This window comes from Bubalus bubalis, chromosome 11, assembly GCF_019923935.1.
Source record: "Bubalus bubalis isolate 160015118507 breed Murrah chromosome 11, NDDB_SH_1, whole genome shotgun sequence".
Classification (NCBI taxonomy): Eukaryota; Metazoa; Chordata; class Mammalia; order Artiodactyla; family Bovidae; genus Bubalus; species Bubalus bubalis.
In genome coordinates, this window is record NC_059167.1 from 65687414 (window position 1) to 65700345 (window position 12932).

General features: G+C 38.7%; 1 protein-coding gene across 3 annotated transcripts in view; it reads left to right on the forward strand.

Annotated features, from left to right (window-relative positions):
* Positions 1 to 12932, forward strand: part of TMEM87A (transmembrane protein 87A) — a 39214-nt gene that overhangs the window by 18427 nt on the left and 7855 nt on the right. Inside the window, exons 11-15 of one of the 3 annotated variants that reach the window (XM_006066202.4) lie at positions 3332 to 3425; positions 4196 to 4267; positions 6724 to 6832; positions 7755 to 7813; positions 8550 to 8653. In XM_006066202.4, the coding sequence (XP_006066264.3) occupies positions 3332 to 3425; positions 4196 to 4267; positions 6724 to 6832; positions 7755 to 7813; positions 8550 to 8653 (438 nt within the window). Of the gene's footprint in view, positions 1 to 3331; positions 3426 to 4195; positions 4268 to 4888; positions 4958 to 6721; positions 6833 to 7754; positions 7814 to 8549; positions 8654 to 12932 lie in introns of those variants that run through there. The other 2 variants (XM_006066203.4, XM_044925179.1) reach the window with 2 other exon arrangements.

The window sequence follows — 12932 nt, forward strand, 5'->3', positions numbered from 1 at the left end:
TGAAATTAACTGAGTTCAGGAAGATTTTAGGTAGAATAATTTGGAGTAGAGCCAGGATTAAGAGTTCAGATATCCGAATGAGGGAAGTAGGAGGAAAAAATTAGGGCAGAGATATAAATTTGGCAGTCATCAGGGCATCAGTTCAGTTCACTTCAGTAGCTCAGTTGTGTCTGACTCTTTCCAACCCCATGAATCACAGCACGCCAGGCCTCCCTGTCCATCACCAGCTCCCGGAGTTCACTCAAACTCATGTCCATAGAGTTGGTGATGCCATCTAGCCATCTCATTCTCTGTCGTCCCCTTCTCCTCCTGCCCCTAATCCTTCCCAGCATTAGGGTCTTTTCCAATGAGTGGCCAAAGTATTGGAGTTTCAGCTTTAGCATCAGTCCTTCCAAAGAACACCCAGGACTGATCTCCTTTAGGATGGACTGGTTGGATCTTCTTGCAGTCCAAGGGACTCTCAAGAGTCTTCTCCAACACCACAGTTCAAAAGCATCAATTCTTCGGCGCTCAGTTTTCTTCACAGTCCAACTCTCACATCCATACATGACCACTGGAAAAACCATAGCCTTGACTAGACAGACGTTTGTCAGCAAAGTAATGTCTCTGCTTTTTAATATGCTATCTAGGTTGGTCATAACTTTCCTTCCAAGGAATAAGTGTCTTTTAATTTCATGGCTGCAGTCACCATCTGCAGTGATTTGGGAGCCCAAAAAAATAGTCTGACACTGTTTCCACTGTTTCCCCATCTATTTCCCATGAAGGGATGGGACCAGATGCCATGATCTTAGTTTTCTGAATGTTGAGCTTTAAGCCAACTTTTTCACTATCCTCCTTCATTTTCATCAAGAGGCTTTTTAGTTCCTCTTCACTTTCTGCCATAAGTGTGGTGTGATCTGCATATCTGAGGTTACTGATATTTCTCCTGGCAATCTTGATTCCAGCTTGTGCTTCTTCCAGCCCAGCATTTCTCATGATGTACTCTGCATATAAGTTAAATAAGCAGGGTGACAATATACAGCCTTGACGTACTCCTTTTCCTATTTGGAACCAATCTGTTGTTCCATGTCCAGTTCTAACTGTTGCTTGCTGACCTGCATACATGTTTCTCAAGAGACAGGTCAGATGATGTTATTTAAAGCCTTGAGATAGGATGTGACCATCAAGGAAGTGAGTGTATATAAAGAGGTCAAAGGATTGATCCCTTGAACTATTATTATTTAGAAGTCAACGAAGTGAAGTAGAATTGTTGTAGTTCAGTTACTCAGTCATGTCCAACTTTTTGCAACTCCATGGACTGCAGCACAGCAGGCTTCTCTGTCCTTCACCATCTCTCAGAGTTTGCTCAGACTCAACGTCTGTTGAGTCAATGGTGCCATCCAGTCATCTCATCCTCTTTCATCTCCTCCTCCTGCTTTCAATCTTCCCCAGCTTCAGGGTCTTTTTAGGGCAGAGGAAATAGAGAAGTGACCAGTGAAGTGGGAGACGAAGCTGAAGACTTTCGAGAAGGGAGTGATTAATTGTGTCAAGTAAGAGGATTGAGATGTGAACATGGGCTTTAACTACATGAATGATATTAGTGACCTTAAATAAGAATGGTTTTGGTGAGGAGCAGAACAGAAAGCTCGATTGGAGTGAGTTTAAGAGAAAATAGGAGGAATTCTTTTAAATAGGGGAGAGGAATTAGGTATCAGTTCAGTTCAGTCGCCCAGTCGTGTCTGACTCTTTGCGACCCTATGAATTGCAGCACGCCAGGCCTCCCTGTCCATCACCAACTCCCTGGCAACCCACTTCAGTGTTCTTGCCTGGAGAATTCCAGAGACAGAGGAGCCTGGTAGGAGGCCATCTATGGGGTCGCACAGAGTTGGACACGACTGAAGCGACTTAGCAGCAGCAGCAGCATGTCCATCAAGTCAGTGATGCCATCCAGCCATCTCATCTTCTGTCGTCCCCTTCTCCTCCTGCCCCCGATTCCTCCCAGCATCAGTGTCTTTCCAGTGAGTCAACTCTTCGCATGAGGTGGCCAAAGTATTGGAGTTTCAGCTTTAGCATCAGTCCTTCCAAAGAACGCCCAGGACTGATCTCCTTCAGAATGGACTGGTTGGATCTCCTTGCAGTCCAAGGGACTCGCAAGAGTCTTCTCCAACACCACAGTTCAAAAGCATCAATTCTTCGGCACTCAGCTTTCTTCCCAGTCCAACTTTCATACATGAAAGTTTCAACATCCATACAGGACCACTGGAAAAACCATAGCCTTGACTAGACAGACGTTTGTTGGCAAAGTAATGTCTCTGCTTTTTAATATGCTATCTAGGTTGGTCATAACTTTCCTTTATAGGTAGTTATTTTCAAGGAGTTTTGCTTTAAGTGGAATTAAAGAAATGGGGGACATTAATTTTTAAAATTTATTCGTTTATTTAAGAGAGTTTTGCTTTAAATGGGATTGGGGTTCTCACTTTTGCAATTTATTTATTCGTTTAATGCATGTGGTTGCTTCCTGTAGGCCAGGAAACATTCTGGATTTCTAAGATAATACCAGTGGGGAGATAAATTCCTGTCCATTTGCAGTTTTTCTAGCATGTAACAAAATGTAAGAATAGGCATTGGTAAGGCTTAGGTAGACATGATTTAAGGCAGTGCATCTCACACTATAATGCTCTAATGAATCATCTTGGGGTCTTGTTAAAATGTATATTTGGATTAAAAGGTATTTTGAATTTCAGGGGTCTAAGATTTTTCCTCGGATGACACTGAAGCTACTCGTACTTTTCATATTTTGTTGAATTTTGAGCATAATAACAGGCTATTTAATGAGTTTTAATAAGATTTTGACTGTATTAAAGAACTGTTAAAAATTTTAGATTTGATAATGATATTGTGGTTATGTTTTCTCAAAGTCCATATCTTTAAAATATACAGAAATACATATATATATAAAAGGTAAGATTTCTAGGATTTGTATCAGGATAATATGGGGGATGGAAAGTGGATGAGATGTGCATGAGGCAGGATTAGTTGTAGGTTGATGGCTTTTGGAGCTGGATAATGGGTTTATAGGGGTTCATTACACTATTGAATATATTTCAGGATTCTCTATAATAAAAAGGTTTTGAAAAATTTAGTAAAAAGGGACTGGATCTCAAGTTCTAGTGTTTACTGTCTTGATTTAAAACCATACATCTATTTGAGTTTTTTTTTCAGGTAGATCAAGTATGTCTGGCTTATCTCTGTTAAGTTGTTAGCCTGTGTTAATCAACATGAGTTTCTGTTACTTAGCTTGTCTTGGGGTTTGTTGCATTTGTACTCAGCTATCTCTTTTCTTCCTCTTTAGGCCTCGCCTTGGAGTCACTCTTCACAAGGTTGTGGTAGCAGGGGCCCTTTATCTTTTGTTCTCTGGCATGGAAGGGGTCCTCAGAGTTACTGGGGTCAGTACTGCTCAATCTGAGTTTTTGTGATCATTCTCCATTTTGTGATCATTTTGTTTTTGCCTTGAAGTTAATTAGAAGTGTCTGTGGGCTTCTTTACTGTTTTCCTCTAAGTCACCTTTGGGCTCTGGTTTCCAAAACGTATGTATAATTTATTTTTCTTTTTAATCTCTTAGAGCTTTATAAATTTAATGTATGATGAGGAGTGAATGCTTTCTCACCTGCCCCCAAATTACTGCTTATTTACTAGTTCCTCAATGGGAAGCAGCAATGGAGCAGTGGGCTCCATTCTTGCATAAGTGACAAGCATTGTAATCATGCATTTTCTGGTTAATCTAATTTTTGTTTTAAAGTGACAGTGCTCTTTGCTTAACCAAGACTTGCATTTCAGAGGTTTCTTAAAATTGAACTGATTATGTTTTATATAATTATTGAGAATTCCATAATTATGCCTTTATCAGGGATGAAAACCAAAGCACTGAGATATATGATAAAGAAATTTATGTTAGAGCTGGTTTAATTTGAAGAAGTGGGCCTCCCTAGGTCATTACTCTCTGTTATAAATTGTCAGATTAAAGATGGTAAATGCTGTAAACTTTTCTCTCAATTAAACTGAGCTCAGTAAGTTTTGCAACAAATTGCCCCTTAAATGAAGCACTGTGGATGCACATTTGGTTTTCAAGTTGCACTGTCCTCTGTATGTAATTTTCTTAGACTTTCAGCAACTTTAACCCTCTGTCAATTTCATTTTCTTTCTCCTACTACTGTAGTATTTTTCTTATCCCTTGACTTTGATAATAAACCTGGCCCTCTCAGCAATTGATGCCTGTATTATTTTATGGATATCCTTTCAATAATGCCCTGGTGATTGAGTAATTAGGATTGAATAAGTAAATAGTATCTTAAACTTAGGAAAACAAGCAGCATAATTTTGGGGACAGATACTTACTTGCCTTACATCTTATTTTGAGATGAGCTTTTTTCGTAAAATACATTGTATACAATTCTAGAAACCAGTAATTCTTAGTATATAAATGATGCAGAAAGTTTTGAATGTGAAAAGGGTCTTTGATTTGCAGCCAAAATCAAAATGATGGGAAATGATAGGTTGGGATGGAAGCATATACTGCCATAACGTTTTTGGTATAGTCACTTCTTAATGTGGATCTTAATGTGCTAAGAACTCTATGCTGGTTGTCCCTTATTAGTTAGCAGCATATTTCACTGTGTTGAGGTTGTAGTCAACAAGCTGTGTGAAGTGCTAACAGCTGTATGTTCTGCATGATGGTTTATCAGGAGGGAAGAATGGTGTAGGTGCCACGTGTTACTCCACTTTGTTTTCTTTCAGTTCAAATGCAAAAATCACTCCAGCTGATTATATAAATGCAGAATCACGTGCTGATTTCTTCTCTATGACTCTCTGGACATCTGTTTTTTCACCATCTCTTTTTCTTTGTCTGCAGGCCCAGACTGATCTTGCTTCCTTGGCCTTTATCCCCTTGGCTTTCCTAGACACTGCCCTTTGCTGGTGGATATCCTTCTCATTGGCTATTTTGATGGCCATCCATTTTCTCCTTTTGGAGAACATGATCTTTCTGTAAAGGATTTTTTTTTTTAAACCAGTTTTGTTGATTACTCCTTAGTCTGGGATTAGAGAATTTTCATTCTAACAACCTGAGGCCTGAGGTAAGCAGTTTTCTTGTTTTGTTCTTAATTTTTCAAATTGCATCCTAAATCAGTGACTGTGTCTGAGCACAAAATACAAACTTCTGGCTTTCCTTTTATTTATTTACTTTTTACACCTACCTCTCCTCCTTTTTTTAAAAAATGAACTTTGATTTTGGACTAATTTGTGCATCCCACTTAGTGTTAGAGTAACTGGCTGCTCTGCCATTTCTTTCAGCCTCTAGGAATATTAAATGCTTTGAAAACTATGAAAAAATTTTGATTCTTAAAATATGGTTTTGAGACTCCATAAGGTTATTTGACTCTTAAAATTCTGTATGAGTTTAGCAGATTTAAGTCCTTACAGGTCAAATGTTTTGAACCCCTGTTCAGAAGGTGACTTGGAATTGTCAGAAGGCTTCCACTCTTTGAAGTAAATATTGATTCATTTACAGGTGAAGTCAACCAGCACACAACAGACAAATGTCTTTTTCTCCTGCTTCTTAAAAATAAATACTATTTATTAGATATTTGGCCTATTGAATGAAGGATTTGAGTTTTGGGATTTCTGTCTTTTTTTTTTTTTTTTTTTTTTGGTTTTTATGTCTATGCTCCTAGGTATAATTGTGCAATATTATTGTCTTGATAAACTAATGTTATAAAAGGCTGAATATAAAAAAAATAATTTTATGAATTTAAGTAGATTGTCATTATCAAAGATCTTTGAAATTAAAGTGTTTTGGTTCAAATGATCAAGCTTTTCTACATCAGTATCTTTCAAGTGTGCTTTGTGAACCTCTATAAATATTGGGAGGAATGAAGAGGAAAGTGGGATAAGACCAAACAGTGAGATAACACAGTGTTTAGGTAGCAGCTAGATATTTGTCAAAGCACAGACCAAGCTCCAGCTCACTCATTTTTGTGTCTGTTCACTCTGAAAGTTGTACATGAGGGCAGCTATCCTCTTTAGTAGTCATCAGTTCCCCTTCTGTCTTCTGTGGCAACTTCTCCTTGGGAATAATGTTCTGAAAATGTAAAGTCATTACTTTCAGAGGCCAGTTGCCTGGAATACTCAGCCAGTTGTAATTGTACCATCCTTTTAATTCAGGATCAATCTAGCAGCGGATGGTAGTTTTCTTAATATTACACAAGGGATCTAAGTGTAGAACTGTAGAAGGTTGTAGGCATAAGTATTTATGACCCTAGGCTGGATTAGCTGGGACAGTGAGAACAGAGATACTTAACCTTAGAGGAAGAGAAAATAATGCTGACTCCTATTCCCTTGCCTGAGACTCATTTTCATTTTCTTCCATTTGTCTTCATTTTCGTTTTCATTTTTGTTTCTCTAGAAAGCTGCTTCCTGTCTTAATTTCTCAATTTTGAATAATTTTTCTCTTCTTGTTTTTTCTTTTTCCATTCTCCTTTTATCGTGGTTTTATCTTCTTTTCAGTATCTCATTGAAAATGAAGACTTTCTTATTAATCATGATGAGGCCTGGGAGTGTTTATGAGATTGAGAATAAGCAAGCTGTAAGGCCTCTTATCATTAAGATAAAATCCTCAGAGAAACTTGAGAATTAATTTACTAGCTTATTGTTTTTTTCTGAATGTTGATTTCCTTGACCTTCAAACACATATTTATTAGCCTGACTCAAACCATGAAGCTATTAAAACTTAGGAGGAACATCGTAAAACTCTCTTTGTATCGACATTTCACCAACACACTTATCTTGGCAGTGGCAGGTAAGTCTTCCTGATGTTTAAATGGGATCCTTTTAGAGTAGAGATTCTTAACCCGAGAGGTCATAGGTGGGCTCTTTAAAATTACATAGAAAAGTTTTGTGCATTTTACTTAGGAAAGGGGTCTTTAGCTTTTGTTATTCTCCAAGGAGTCTGTGGTTCAGAAGAGATTGAGAATCACTTAGTTTAAGTATAATAGATGAAGAATAATTGCATTTACTTTCTTATATAGTTCTTAGTATATCTCTATCCTGTATTCATTCTTTTTTCTTGAGGCAAGTTAGTTTCAGTGCCATATAGCATTCATATTTATTTTAGAAGACATTAATTAATCCTTGTTATAGAATTTTAGGTCAGGATATGTTGCCTTTATAGTCCTTCCACATCTGTTACTAACCATGCGTAAAATATAGGCATTAGGTAGACCATAGCCAAAGTAGGCTTATTTTTTGCCTTTTGGCTCTTGTAACCAGTATAGTGAGGTCTGGCCTATGACTGGAACCAACAGTTGTGTTTGTTTTACAGTCATTTTATCAACCCTTTCCCCCCATTTGACTGGCTAACAAAAAAATTAACATTTACAATATTAAGGGTAAAGGAAGGGGAAAAAATTATTGATGTTGCTGGGAAAAGCCATATTTTCACTACTGTCTTTTCCAGTTCTCAGGGTTACTGAAGTAGTTAGATACCAAACAAAACTACTCTTTAAGTACAGAAATTTTTGACAAGAGTACATATCGTGGGCCTTATATCAAGTAGTTAAGTAGTTTTGTATTGAAAAAGTATGTTAAAATAACAAAGTGTGGTGATCATGTTTGGGGGTTCGGGATGTTTGAGATTCTACTTAACCAGAATTGAAGGATGTAATGGGGGATATAAACCAGCATTCACACTGACCAGGTTTGTTTTTTCTATTTCCTTTTAGCATCTATTGTGTTTATCATCTGGACAACCATGAAGTTCAGGATAGTGACTTGTCAGTCGGTGAGTTAACGAACAACATACATTTAGAAACAGTGTACCGTTTGTTGTACACAGACAATTATGTTGATGACAGTGGTAAGGTTTGCATTTTATAAAAAATTAGGGTTAGGTCTTCATTCTGGGAGTTAGAATGCTTCTCTCCTCCTGAGTATTTTATATATACCATATATGATATATACCAGTAGTTCAAGAGAATTTTATAAATGATAACCAGAGACTGTCATAACCCAATCTTGCCTTAACTGAAGATTCTCAAACAAGAAATCCAGAGTCTTAAGCATTAAGTTTCTGTGAATAATGCTGATCTGAGTAAAAACCATGTCCTTAAGATCTGGGCACAAAGAATATGGCCAGTAACATTTCTTTGGAGGGAGCTAAAGCTCTATTTTGGTAAAATTAAATAAATAGAAGTGAAAATTATTAAAAAATAATAATCTGATATTATTTTCTCTTACCTTGTATAAAAACCCTTCCCTAAAGATTCTCAGCTATAATGAAGCATTGACAGGTACTCTGTCTGCTTAGTGCCTTTTCTTTAGTAAACAAGGAAAGAAATTAGGTTCATTTACTTTGTATCCTAAGCACGTGGCACAGTGCTTATTAGCACATAACCGGCCCTTTTAGTAAATATAAGTTGAATGAATAAATAAGTGGTTCTTGTTCTATGCAAAGGGCTTTGTGAACAGCTGGTTAAGATGATATATTAATATATAAATTTTTTCTCCCCTTTTGGTAGGATTGGCGGGAGCTGTGGGTGGATGATGCCATCTGGCGGTTGCTATTCTCCATGATCCTCTTTGTCATCATGGTTCTCTGGCGACCATCAGCGAATAACCAAAGGTTTGGGGACACTTCTTATTCAAGCTGATAACCACTAAATGGATGTGTTATCAATTAGGCGTGGTTCAGTGAGTGACACTATTAGGGCTGTGTCATATAATGGAAATGATACTTTGTGGGTCCATATTTAGGAAATTGGGCTCATGTCTTAGCTCTCCTGTTAATTTGAGCTATGATTTTTGACATGCTGCCTCTCTTCATCTCTCTGAGCCTTTAGTTTCCTCTTCGTATAATGAGGGAGGAAATTGATACCTATTGATATGAGGTCCTTGTCAGTTCTGACATCTTCTATTAATATTTGTACGGGTAAATAAAAGGGAAGTAGATTGTGACAATTTTAATGGGAGTATCACCTATCTACTTTCCAGGAGAAAACAATTTCTATAGTTTGTTAGCTCAGCTGACTGTAACAACAGAAAGGGTAAAATGAGAACTTAAGTGACTGTGGAATAAAAATTGATAGGTGAATTTGCTTTATTTAACTGTAGGCTAATCTCAGTTATTTAGGAGTTAGCTGTCTTTATTTTGTTATTAGCTATACCTTTGTTTCCCTTGTTTTTCTCCTCTCTTCTTGTGCTTTAGACAGTTATGAGTTTATATTATACAACTGTACCACCAAAGAGGGAAAAGGTTGAGATGGTATAACCAAGGGTCTGGTGACCCTGCTTTACATTAATTTTTTTTTAATAGATAGACATCTCATAGATTTATTTCTCTGTCATGTTATATATTGATATATGTATATATACTCTTTTTATTGTCAGTATAGAAATTTATTTGAATTCAAAATAACATGGTTATATTTGGATAATGAGGTCCTGGTGCCTGGATATCATCAGCCTCTAGCCTCTGGTTGTACTGGAAGGCGAAGCATGTCCACATTCAGAGCCTTCCAGATGCCACACGTTCTGCAGGATGCAGGCCTCCACAGTATTGCATGTAGAATATACTTGCCTTTGGCAGCCAGGCTGATGATTGATAGGTGTCAAAACTTACCCTTCTGAGCCTCAGTGAGTAGGGGAAGATTCTGAGCTTCAGCTCAGTGCTCAGCATATGTCCCGCAAGGAAATGCCATCAGCAGCTGCAATGTGGAAGCAGAGTTCCCCTTAACCAGCTCTCTAACGTTAGGCATACCCAGCAATTCCCCAAATATGTAGACATCAGCACCTGGTTGATGAGGGTGGCCAGTGCTGCCCCCTTGACTGACTTGGCCAGGAGCAGAAATTGCTCTTCGTTCTCCCTTGGCACGTTTATCTCAGCATTCGTGGCTGCACTGAGCTGAAGGGACCTGGGCTCAGGGAGTGTTAAGCTTCCATGTGGCTCTGCCGCCTTTCTTAATGAGGCTGCCCAGAGACCAGGGCCTCCTGCCGACTGCCTCCTCGTACTCTGGGTCAGACTCTGCAGGCCACTACCTTGGAAGCTTTGTCTTCCAGTGTGCTGCACAGGGCCACTGCTCTATCATTTCTGGCAGCTTCTCAGTCTTTGCTGCCACCTCCCTCTGCAAATTGATCTATTGATCTTCTTCTCATTTGCTGGCTATTATCTATACACAAGAATTTTCCCTTTCTTCAGTCTTTTAGAAAAAATGTTTGCTTTACCTCTCTTCCTTTCTCCTTTTTTAAAAGTACATTGTGTACAGTCCCTGTAACTGCAGTGTTAATAGCCTAATGTGATGTATTCTTCCACATTATATTCCTTGTTCACATGTGGAATCTTCTTTTACTCACTCAAAGTGCACTTTGGAGTGCACAAGACAACTGGTTTAAATTAAACCATCTATTTTCATGGATGGCATTATCTATATTACATGATACAGATGTGCTACAATTAATTAACTTGTTTCATATTGATAGGCATTTGGCCTCTTTCCACTTTGGGTGTTTCAGGGTTCCCAAGGCCACATATGTTTAAAAGGACTCATGAGACTCAGTATACAGTTGTACTTTTTAAAAAAACATTGATTAATTGTTCTTTATTTTTGGCTGCACTGGGTCTTCACTGCTGCACAAGGACTTTCTCTAGTTGTGCGTGGACTTCTTCTCATTGTGGCGGCTTCTTTTGCGAAGAGCACAGGTTCTAGAGTGCGCAGGCCCAGCAGTTGCATCTTGCGGGCTCTAGAGTGTGAGTTCAGTAGTCGTGGAGCACAGGCTTAGTTGCCTTGCAGCATGTGGAATCCTCCCAGAACAGTGTTCAGAACCCATGTTCCCTGCACTTGCAGGGGTATTCTTAACAACTGGACCACCAGGGAAATCCCAGAGCAAAGTTTATTACAGCAAAATGGTGAGATCAGCAAGAGAAAAAGACACAGGTAGAGTATAGAAGAATCCTTGTTTGCTGATGTTCTCCTCCTCCTCTAAGGAAGTATTTATACATCATGCATGCTTCTTTTCCCAACACAAAAAATGCAGTAATGTTTCTGCCCATGGAATACCATTAGAGACTCAGCACTCAGGTTATTATCGGGGCCTGGCCACGTAAGCACCTTGTACCTTCCTGCCTGCCAAGTTTCTTCAGTCATATCCAACTCTGTGCAACCCTGTCAGGCCCCTCTGTCCATGAGATTCTCCAGGCAAGAATACTGGAGTGGGTTGTTACGCTGTCTTCCAGGGGATCTTCCCAACCCATGGGTCAAACCTGTGTCTCTTATGTCTCCTGCCTTGACAGGTGGGTTCTTTACCACTCGTGCCACCTGGGAAGCCCCACTTTGTACCTAATATGTACCAAAATTCCGAAAGCCCAGAAGCAAAGCAAATTTTATTATAGACTGCATTGTACAGACAGCCTAGGTACAGTGGTCCACCCTTAACCTGCTAGGGAACAGTTCAAGTGCCAAGTTACTGGACATCAGCCATGGAGCATCATTATAAGTAGGTCCTTCTAAAGATCTGCTGTGGATGCAAACTGTTATATATAGAATGGATAAGCAAGGTCCTACTGTATAGCACAGGGTACTGTATTGTATATTCTGTAGTAAACTATAGTGAAAAGGATATAAAAAAGAATGTATACGTATGTATAACTATCACTTTTCTTTACAGAAGAAATTAACACAACATTGTAATCTATACTTGATAAAAGAAAAAATAAAAATTATGGATACTTTTAAAAAAACCCAGCTTCAATCTAAATAATGGCCTGTAAATAAACAGTAAATATTACTGTATTACTGTAGTAGTAAATATTACTGTAAATAAATACCTTTTATGCACAGGAACATTAAAAATAGGAATAAGCTATAAGACTGTCTTAAATACCCTTGTACATTTTACCAGCCCAAACTTGGGCTTGCTTGCCTGTGCACAGTAAGGCCCATCTGCTGACCCTGGGTTGTGGTGAAGCAAAGTACAGTGTTTATTGCAGAACACAAGCAACGAGTCCGGGCAGCCAGGCTTAAAAGACCCAAACTCCCCTGTGGTTTTCAGAGAAAGGTTTTGTTTTTTTGTTTTTTGGTTGTTTTTTTTTTAGCTTGCCAGGCTCCTCTGTCTATTTTCTAGCTAAGAATACTAGAGTGGGTTGCCATTTCCTACTCCAGAGCAGAGAAAGGTTTTTAAAGATAGGGAGTAGGGGTATGGGTGCATGATCAGCTCATGGACATTCTTCTGATTGGTTAGAGGTGAGGTAATTGGGAGTCGGTACCCATCAACCTTCTGGTTCCAACAGTCTAGGATCTATCGACTTTTGGCAACACGTAGTTCCACCTGGTGGGGGTTTCAATATCTGAAAAACAGCTCAAAGGATATGGCTTAGACTATTATATGTAGCCCGTAAAGAGGAACTTAAGTGTCTTTGACTTTGTTAAATGGCTGAAATATTATTGTTTTGTCTTGCTTGACTGTTTTCCTTTGCTTCCTCATTTTCTCATTTCTCTGATTGAATTTTTTCTTTGGAATTCGGGGAAGGCCTAGGAAGCTAAAGTTTTTCTACAAACAAAAGGCTAGCAGAGGATTTGGAGCCAGGGAGGAGGGGGCCAGTGGGGGGAGGAATTATCCCAGGAAGATGGTAGAGGGTCCTGTTCAGTTACATACATTTATTTTTATATCCTCCAATACCCCTCTGCCCCATTTTTTCTTTCAGTGCACTTATTATCTTCTAAAATGTATATACTTTATTTATTGTGAAGTATCTACCTTCTCTTTCCATCCCCCACCCCTCAAACCAGAAGTACATTCCACAAAGACCAAGAAAAGTTCCTGGCTACATGGAGTTAGCTAAGCTGCAAAATCTGAGGGAATGGTCCCTATAAGACTGTCTTCACTTTTGACACACAGTTGCAAGTTCA